This window comes from Chiloscyllium punctatum, chromosome 30, assembly GCF_047496795.1.
Source record: "Chiloscyllium punctatum isolate Juve2018m chromosome 30, sChiPun1.3, whole genome shotgun sequence".
Classification (NCBI taxonomy): Eukaryota; Metazoa; Chordata; class Chondrichthyes; order Orectolobiformes; family Hemiscylliidae; genus Chiloscyllium; species Chiloscyllium punctatum.
The window spans coordinates 30,453,888-30,464,225 of NC_092768.1; the positions used below are offsets into that span (position 1 = coordinate 30,453,888).

At 49.8% G+C, this 10,338-nt stretch overlaps 1 protein-coding gene across 1 annotated transcript; it reads left to right on the forward strand.

The window, feature by feature from the left end:
- The first annotated feature begins 1,259 nt into the window (after nt 1-1,259).
- LOC140455385 (zinc-binding protein A33-like) lies at nt 1,260-9,929 on the forward strand. The gene is given in 7 exon segments (XM_072550191.1): nt 1,260-1,547; nt 1,549-1,740; nt 4,258-4,353; nt 4,477-4,710; nt 6,154-6,176; nt 6,287-6,396; nt 9,058-9,929. Coding segments are annotated over 7 exon segments (1,470 nt in total). The 5' UTR covers nt 1,260-1,328; the 3' UTR covers nt 9,654-9,929.
- Nucleotides 9,930-10,338: the final 409 nt, after the last annotated feature.

The window sequence follows — 10,338 nt, forward strand, 5'->3', positions numbered from 1 at the left end:
TATTCTGAACTGTCAGGTGTCTCAGTCCTGTATATATTCTGAACTGTCAGGTGTCTCAGTCCTGTGTGTATTCTGAACTGTCTGGTGTCTCAGTGCTGTGTATATTCTGAACTGTCTGGTGTCTTAGTCCTGTGTATATTCTGAACTGTCAGGTGTCTCAGTCCTGTGTGTATTCTGAACTGTCAGGTGTCTCAGTCCTGTGTGTATTCTGAACTGTCTGGTGTCTCAGTGCTGTGTGTATTCTCAACTGTCAGGTGTCAGTGCTGTGTGTATTCTGAACTGTCTGGTGTCTCAGTGCTGTGTGCATTCTCAACTGTCTGGTGTCTCAGTGCTGTGTGTATTCTCAACTGTCAGGTGTCTCAGTCCTGTGTGTATTCTGAACTGTCTGGTGTCTCAGTGCTGTGTGTATTCTCAACTGTCTGGTGTCTCAGTGCTGTGTGTATTCTGAACTGTCAGTTATCTCAGTCCTGTGTATATTCTGAACTGTCAGGTATCTCAGTGGTGTGTGTATTCTGAACTGGCAGGTGTCTCAGTCCTGTGTATATTCTGAACTGTCAGGTATCTCAGTGCTGTGTGTATTCTGAACTGTCAGGTGTCTCAGTCCTGTGTGTATTCTGAACTGTCAGGTGTCTCAGTGCTGTGTGTATTCTGAACTGTCAGGTGTCTCAGTGCTGTGTGTATTCTGAACTGTCAGGTGTCTCAGTGCTGTGTGTATTCTGAACTGTCAGGTGTCTCAGTCCTGTGTGTATTCTGAACTGTCAGGTGTCTCTGTCCTGTGTGTATTCTGAACTGTCAGGTGTCTCAGTCCTATGTGTATTCTGAACTGTCAGGTGTCTCAGTCCTGTGTGTATTCTGAACTGTCTGGTGTCTCAGTCCTGTGTATATTCTGAACTGTCAGGTGTCTCAGTCCTGTGTGTATTCTGAACTGTCTGGTGTCTCAGTGCTGTGTATATTCTGAACTGTCTGGTGTCTCAGTCCTGTGTATATTCTGAACTGTCAGGTGTCTCAGTCCTGTGTATATTCGGAACTGCCAGGTGTCTCAGTGGTGTATATATTCTGAACTGTCTGGTGTCTCAGTGCTGTGTGCACGTTATTCTGAACCGTTCTCCCTCAGTGATCGAGTGGGTTGCTTTGTTAACACATTGTCAGTGGGTTGGCTCTAGTCTCAGTGAGTGGATCAAATTACACTCACAGGCTGTCAGTGGGTTCAAACACACCTCTTCCGTCCCTTCCCACCCTGGGGACCGTGAGTGCACTGCTCTCTGAAAGAACACAAGGAAGTGAATCTCAGAGCAGGACACCGCCAAACGCTGGGAGTTACCGGCGGGATGGATTCCGGGCAGTGGGCTGAGAGCTGGAGAGAGGAGTTGGTTTGTGCGGTGTGTCTCGGGCTGTTTGTGGATCCAGTGACCCTGGACTGTGGTCACAGTTACTGCCGCTCCTGTATCACAGGCTGCTGGCAAGCCCAGGAGACCAACTTCTGCCCCGAGTGTCTGGAGGTATTCCTGGGGATAACCCTCAGGTCTAACCGGGCTCTCACCAACCTGGGCCGGGAGGGTGAGGCAGCTGAACAGGAACCGGAGGATGGAGAGCCAGCAGCTCCACTGTGAGCTGCACCATGAAGGAGTGAAGCTGCTGTGTGAAACCGACCAGAAGCTCCTCTGCAGCATCTGCCGGGACAGCCGGGAGCACAGATATCAAACCTTCATCCCCCTCAATGAGGCTGTGGGACTTTACAAGGTGAACATGGGCAACCAGAGGGAACAGACCACACATTCAACCGGTGCAGGACTCTGTCCCTCAATTCTGGGAAGCTCCAGGTTTAGGGACAACGCTGAGATCCTGAGATCGGAACCAGGTCAGCCACAGAGTCTGAGCTCCCCCGGGTGGGGGCTGACACCAGGAGGTGACCCTCAGGGATACCACATGAGGAGATGATGGACTGAGTGGTGTTGTGGTCACCCAGAGTTGGACAAGCAGGAGGTTGGGAGAACACAGCAAGCCAGGCAGCATCAGGAGGTGGAGAGGTCAATGTTTCAGGTGTAACCCTTCTTCAGGACATGGGCTGGGGGTGTAAGGGGAGCACCCAGGTAATGTTCTGGGGGCCCAGGTTCAAATCCCGCCTCTGCACAGATGGTGGAATTTAAATTCAATCTAAAATAAAATCTAGATTTAAGGATCTAACGCTGACCAGGAATCCATTGGTGATGATTGAGGAAAACCCATCTGGTTCACTAAAGGAAACTGCCATCCTTACCCGGTCTGGCCTACGTCTCACTCCAGACCCACAGCAAAGGGGTTTGACACTTAACTGCCCTCTGGGCAATTAGGGATGGGTAATAAATGCTGGCCTGGCCAGCGATGCCCACATCCCGTGAATGAATATTTAAAAATTATTGACACTCTGGTACCTGACTCTGAACGAGGCAGTACTGCAGTCAAGAAGTGTTCATATGGAAACAAAGGGGGACTTGGTGAACCATTTTCCAGCCTCTGTAGAGGTATGACACTAACAGGGAGGAGCTGAAGTAGGAGAAAGTGAGGACTGCAGATGCTGGAGAATTAGAGTTGAACTGGGTGGTGTTGGAAAAGCACAGCAGGTCAGGCAGCATCTGAGGAGCAGGAGAGTCAACCTTTTGGGCAAAAGCCCTGATGAAGGGTGAGGATCAGAAATAGGCCATTCAGCCCATCGAGTCAGCTCCTCTCATCAATGTGATCATGGCTGATCTGATAATCCCTGACTCCAGTTTCCTATCTTTTCCCCATAACCTTTGATTCCCTCACTAATTAAAAATCTGTCTGGTCAGCCTTGGATGTACTTAACAGCACATCCTCTATAGCTCTCAGTGGTAGAGAATTGCACAGATTCACTCCCCTCTAAAAGAGATGAAATTCCTCCTCATCTCTGTCTTAAATAGACACCCCCTTATTCTTGGATGATGCCCTTTTGGTCCCAGACTCTCCCACAAGTGGAAACAACATTTCCACAGCTACCCTGTCAAATCACCGAAGGATCATGTAGACATTTTGATAAAGTCACCTCCGAATCTTCAAACCTCTTAATGAACCTCCAAACAAAATCCCTCCAGATCCAGGACCAGCCAAACAAAGCTTTTCTGGGCTGCCTCCACTGGGGTCTTCACAATATTCCAGCTTTGGTCGAACTGGTGTCCTCTGTACCTTCAGGAGAAACATCCCACAGCAGTCTCATCCAACACCTTTCCCCGTAAGCTCGTACGTGTGTATGAATTAGTGAGAGAGAGAGAGAGAGAGAACTCTCAGTGTAGATTGATGAGGACTGACCTCGGGCTGAGGAGCTTCAGTCACATAGACTGGTGACAGTCTTCTCTTGGAGAAGAGAAAGCCAAGGTTAGATTTGATAAGAGTCACACAGCAAGGAAACAGGCCCTTCTGCCCAACCCGTCCATGCCGACGCAGTATCTTAAACTGAACTAGTCCCACTTGCCTGCATTTGGCCCATATCTCTCTAAACCCTTCCTATCCATGTATCTGTCTGAATGTCTTAAATGTTCCACTACTTCCTCTGGCAGCTCGTTCCGTGTACGCACCACCCTCTGTGTGAAAGATTTGTCCCTCAGATCTCTTTCAAATCTCTCCCCTCTCACCTTAAACCAATGTCCACTTGTTTTGGACTACCCTTCCCAGGGGAAAAGACTTTGGCTATTCACTGTATCTTTGCCTGTCATGATTTTCCCAACCCCTCTAATGTCACCCCTCAGCCTCCTCGGCTCCAGAGAAACAGTCCTAGCCTCTCCTCATGACTCGAACTCTCCAATCTTTGTAGCCTTGGTGAAGTACTGCTGGGGAAGTGTTGAAAATCACGATGGGTCTGGGCAGAGTGGAGAGGGAGAAATATGTTCCGGTTGGTTAGAGGATTGAGAACCAGGGCATGTACAGATATAGGGGACAGTACTGGTCGGAGCAGCCGAGGAGATAGGAAGGGAAAGGCTTTCTCCGTCCTGTGGGATTTTGGGGTTTGGGATGCTCTGTCTGGGTGCATGACAGAGGCAGGTCCAAGAGGGCAGGAGTGGGGGTGGGGGTGGGGGTGTGCACCCAAGAGGGAATTGAATCCAAGAAGATGGCAGTAGACATACAATGGGGCTGAATGGGACCACGTCTGTCCCATTGTGCAGAGAGATCGGGGAGGGTGGCTTCCACAGCACTTCATCCTGCCCAATCCACTTTTCTGGGAACGTCTGAAGGCCTCCATTCAGGAATTTTTGCTCTCGTTTACAGGATCAGCTGAAATCGTCCTTGGATTTGGCCGCCAAAAGGAAGGCCCAGCTGCTCAAGGCTAAATTCAACCAGGAGCAGAAAATCTCCCAAGTCAAGGTGAGACGCCCGTTTGTTCACTTCTCCAAACCCCAGTTTCTTTCCCCCTCTCCCCTCCCCACTCCCCCCCAACTCCCCGTTTTGAAACAGTTTGATCGTGTGCCTGTGTTCCAATGTGTTCAGGAGCAGTCCCGTAATCTGCAAGTCCACATCAAGTATGAATTTGCCAAGATGCACCGGACTCTGAGTGAGATGGAACGGTGCCTGGACGGAGTACTCCGTGCACGGGAGGGGATGATCCTGGAGGCTATGCGAGGAAACCTGCGGGAGATTCAGGGTGCCCTGGACTCCGCCGAGCGGGTTCTGACCGAGTTTCAATCGCGGCTCGATCGGCCGGATGTATTGACCATCCTCAAGGTAAGGAGAGAAACGTAGCAGTCTTCGGTAATCGGCATCTTGGTATTGCCAAGAATCACCTGGAGTGGGGAGTAAACGCTGCCCCCTACGTACCCACTGGGGAGGGGGGGGGGTTCAGTATTCTGTTTCCCTATCATTGGAAGTGAAGGGGTGACTGGGAATGAGGACCAGGCGGGGGCCATTCAGCCCATCAAACTTGCTTTGAAGCAGTGCAACCAGATCATGGCCCACCTTTTATCCCAAGACCATTTTCCTACAATATCTCTGTATTCCCTGATATCTGGAAATCTCCAGGGATTTACCAGGATGTTTCTGGAAATGGAAGGTCTGTGTTGTCCTGAAAGGCTGGATAGGGTAGGAACCTCGTCACTGGATCGTGACCTTAGAGAGGTTTATAAAATCGTGACGGGTTAACGTCGGATTCTGGAAATCTCAAGGGATTTCCCAGGATGTTGCTGGGGATGGAGGGTTTGAGTTATAAGGAAAGGCTGGGGCCTTCCTCATTGGAGCGTAGGCGGTTGAGGGGTGACCTTATAGAGGTTGATAAAACCATGAGGGGCATAGATCAGGTGAATGGCACCTGGGATGAGGGATTTCAAGAGGAGGGGGCATATGTTTAAAGTGAGAGGAGAGAGATTTTAAAGAACACAAGGACAAATGTTTTCCCCAGAAGGTGGTTTGTGGGTGACGTGAACTTCCTGAGGAAGTGGTGGTTGGGGGCACAATTACAATGTTTCAAAGACATTTGGATAAGTACGTGAATAGGACAGGTTTGGAGGGATTTGGGGATGAGCAGGTAGGTTGGACTAGTGTCGAAGAGTGTGGTGCTGGAAAAGCACAGCCCGTCAGGCAGCATCCGAGGAGCAGGAGACGCAACGTTTCGAATAAAAGCTCTTCATCTGGAATGCTGCCTGACTGGCTGTGCTTTTCCAGCACCACACTCTTCGATTTTGATCTCCAGCATCTGCAGTCCTCACTTTCTCCAGGGAGGTGGGACTCATTTAGTTTGGGATTAGGGTTAGCCGGGACTGGTTGGACTGAAGCATCTGTTTGTGTGCTTTATGACTCTGTGACTATGACTCAATGAGTGAGACTCTGCGCTCCTCTGGGGCAGAGAATTGACAAGGATCACCACTCTCCAGTTCAAAGAAATCCCTCCTTATCTCAGTCCGAAATGGCCTGACCCGTGTTCCGAGGGAGTGTGTTCAATCCATTTACATGTGTTGTATGACCATTTGATCTTTTCCCTATAAATTCTGTGTCTACGGTCTCTGTGTCTCACTAGCACCTGATGCAGGAGCAGCGCTCTTAAAGCTAGTGTTTTCAAATAAACTTGTCCAACTATAACCTGGTGTCCTGTGAATTTTGACCTTGTCCCGTGTCATCGTATTCAGTTTTTGTTCTGTCTGACAATAGTTGACTTGTGTTTCTGTTTTGTTTCAGGAGAAAGATTCCTGGAATGCCAAGTATGACTTTCCTTTATTTACAAAAACAAATTGTTCACAAACACAGCTTAATCTTTTAAAGCAAAAAGAAAGGAAATCTGTTTTTCAATCTTTGAACATTGAACTTGCAGGATTAGTCACAATGTGATGGAACTGGTAGACATGGATCTTCCTCTGGGGATATTCAGAGGTCCCTTGCAGTATAGTGCCTGGAGAGAAACGCTGGACACTGTCAGCCCAGGTAAAGAGATGTCTGTGTTCTCAGTCCCAGTTAGTAGAGCAGGGATTTCAAGGAATGTGGGGGAGGAAAATGGAAAAGAAAATATGAGGCGGGGGGTGGGGGGGGGTGGAATTAAACACAACTTGAGCACCTCTCCCACTCTTGCCAATAGCCACTGTTGGAAGGTTCACCTCACATTGATCCACATTATACTCCATCTGCCAAATATTTTCCCACTCGCTCAACTGGTGTTGATTCCTGGTTAGAACAAAGAACAGGCCCTTCGGCCCTCCAAGCCTGAGCTGATCCAAATCTACTGTCTCAACCTATCGCCCAGTTCCTAAGCATCTGGATCCCTCTGTTCCCCATCTACTCATGCATCTGACCAGACGCATCTTAAATGAATCCACGGTGCCTGCCTCTGCCACCTCTGCTGGCAATGCGTTCCAGACACCCCCACCCTCCGTGTAAAGTATTTGCCACGTGTATCCCCCTTAAACCTTTCACCTCTCACCTTGAAAGCGTGACCTCTTGTTATTGAATCCTTCACCCTGGGAAAAAGCCTATCTCTATCCACCCTGTCTATATCCTTCATGATTTTGTAAAACTCAATCAGGTACCCCGTCAATCTCCATTTTTCTAATGAAAGGAAACCTAACCTACTCAATCTGTCTTCACTTTCCATCCCAGGCAACATCCTCGTAAACCTTCTCTGCACCCTCTCCAAAGCATTCACATCCTTTTGGTAATGTGGTGACCAGAACTGTACACAGTTCCCCAAGTCACTGCCGTGTATCCGAGTTGGAAGCCCGCACAGTGAGAAAATTACAGGGGACGCTGGACAGGGGCTGCCATTGAGAAAGTGACCTGTTTATCCTGACCCAACCCTGGGAATTATAGAGCAGTGGGCTTTACTTCAGTTAAGGGTAAAGTGTTGGACTAGGTTATAGGAGACAGGATTTATAATAAGATTTATAATAAAGAAATACGTTGATTAAGGATATTCAACAAGGTTTTGTGAAGGGTCGGTCATGTCTCACAAACCTTATTGAGTTCTTTGAGAACGTGACCAAACAGGTGGATGAGGGTAAAGCGGTCGATGTGGTGTATAGGGGTTTCAGTAAGGTGTTTGATAAGGGTCCCCATGGTAGGCTATTGCACAAAAACGGAGGCATGGGATTGAGAGTGGTTTAGTGGTTTAGATTAGAAATTAGCTCGCTGAAAGAAGACAAAGGATGATGGTTGATGGGAAATGTTTATCCTAGAGTTTTGTTACTTGTGGTATACCACAAGGCTCTGTTTTGGGTCCACTGCTGTTTGTCATTTTTATAAATGACCTGGATGAGGATGTAGAAGGATGGGTTAGTAAATTTGCGGATGACACTAAGGTTGGTAGAGGTGTGGATAGTGCCAAAGGAGGTTGCAGGTTATAGATAAGCTGCAGAGCTGGGCTGAGAGGTGACAAATGGAGTTTAATACAGAAAAATGTGAGGTGATTCACTTTGGAAAGAGTAACAGGAATGCAGAGTACTGGGTTAACAGTAAGATTCTTGGTTGTGCAGATGAGCAGAGAGATCTCAGTGTCCATATGCTTAGATCCCTGAAAGTTGCCACCCAGATTGATAGGGTTGTTAAGAAAGCATACGGTGTGTTAGGTTTTATTGGTGGAGGGATTGAGGTCATGCTGCAGCTGTACAAAATCCTGATGCGGCCTCACTTGGTGTATTGCATACAGTTCTGGTCACATTATCGGAAGGATGTGGAAACATTATAAAGGGTTTAGAGGAGATTTACTAGGATGTTGCCTGGTATGGAGGGAAGGTCTGATGAAGAAAGGCTGAGGGACTTGACGATGTTTTTGTAAGAGAGAAGCAGGTTGAGAGGTGACTTAATTGAGACCTATAAGATAATCAGGGGGTGAGATCGGGTGGAGAGTGAGAGCCTTTTTCCTCGGATGGTGATAGCTAGTACGATGGGACATAGATTTAAATTGAGGGGTGATAGTTATACAGCAGATGTCTGATGTAGTTTCTTTACTCAGAGTAGTGTGGGTGTGGAATGTATTGCCTGCAACAGTCATAGACGCGCTAACTTTAAGGGCATTTAAATGATCATTGGATAAACATATGTACGAAAATGGAATAGTGTCGGTTAGATGGGCTTCAGATTGTACAGGTCAGTGCAACATCGAAGGCCGAAGGGCCTATACTGCGTTGTAATGTTCCATATTATTCTATTCATTGTTTTCTGCCTGTCAGCCACCTCAGTCCATGTCAATACCCCCCCCCCCAACCCCCGCCCTTGCAATTCCATGCACTTTCATTTTACACGCTAATCTCTTACCCAGGACCTCAGGAAAGTCCTCCTGAAAGTCCAAGTAAACCACATCCAGTGGCTCCCCCTGAGCAACTTTACGAGTTACATCCAATCACTTTGTTGAGCACGATTTCCCTTTCAGAAATCCATGCTGACTCTGCTCAATGTTATCACTGTTTTGAGTCCTCTCCCATTATACCTTTTCCCATGGACCCGAGCACGTTCCCTGATGATAACAAGCGAATGGTGGTGACACAGTGGCTCAGTGGTTAGTGTTGCTGCCTCACAGCGCCAGGGACCCGGGTTCGATTTAACTCATTCACCCTCTGCCTTTTCTTTCTGTGTTGTTTTTCTTCCCCCGCTCAGTGCCGGCCCCTCTGACCCTGAATCCGAAAACTGCCAACCCCTGGCTGGTCCTGAGTGAGGACCAGTCGGCCGTGAGGATGGGAGACCGAAGGCAGGAGCTCCCGGACCTGCCCCAGAGGTTCGACCGGTGCGCCTGTGTGCTGGGGTCGGAGGGATTCACATCGGGGAGGCACTACTGGGAGGTGGAGGTGAGGGACAAGACCGAGTGGGACCTGGGAGTGGCGAAGAGGTCCTGCAAGAGGAAGGGGAGAATCAGACGGACCCCCGAGGACGGCTACTGGAGACTGAGCCTCCGAGGTGGGAGCGAGTACACGGCCTTCACCTCGCCCCCGACCAGCCTGAGCGTCGCTCCGAGGCCGAGGAAGGTCGGGGTGTACCTGGACTACGAGGGGGGGCAAGTGTCGTTTTACAACGCAGACAGTATGTCCCACCTCCACACTTTCACTGACGCCTTCACAGAGAAACTCTACCCGTACTTCTGCCCCTGTTTGAACAACGGTGGGAAAAATTCGGTGTTTATGAAAATCTGCAGGGTGAAGGCCCACTCTCTGACATCACCCGGCCGGAGTCTAACTCCCAGCGCAGTGGGCCCGTGAGTAAAGGGCGATGATCTCCCCCTGCTGTGTTATCGGCTTTTCAGGATTTGAGTGCCTGTCGTAACAGCTAAAGCAAGGTCTTTACTCCTGCGTTCCTGGATGGGCCTAGCATTTATTGCCTTTCCCTAATTGCCCCTAATTTAGGAGGCGGGGGATGAGCTGCCCTCTTGACCCGGTGCGGTCCCTGAGCTGTACGGTTTGGGAAAGGATTTCCCGGATTTCGACCCAGAGACAGTGATGTCGTTCCAATCAGGACAGCATGGAAGTTGACCTTCTACTTCTCTCAGTCTGCTCCCCCAGCCCAGTGTGGCAGTGTCTCGGCCTGCTCCCTCAGCCCAGTGTGTCAGTGTCTCGGCCTGGTCCCCCAGCCCAGTGTGGCAGTGCCTCGGCCTGGTCCCCCAGCTCAGTGTGGCAGTGCCTCGGCCTGGTCCCTCAGCCCAGTGTGGCAGAGTCTCGGCCTGCTCCCTCAGCCCACTGTGGCAGTGTCTCTGCCTGATCCCTCAGCCCAGTGTGGCCCTGTCTCGGCCTGCTCCCTCAGCCCAGTGTGGCAGTGTCTCTGCCTGGTCCCTCAGCCCAGTGTGGCCCTGTCTCGGCCTGGTCCCCCAGCCCAGTGTGGCAGTGTCTCGGCCTGCTCCCTCAGCCCAGTGTGGCAGTGTCTCGGCCTGGTCCCTCAGCCCAGTGTGGC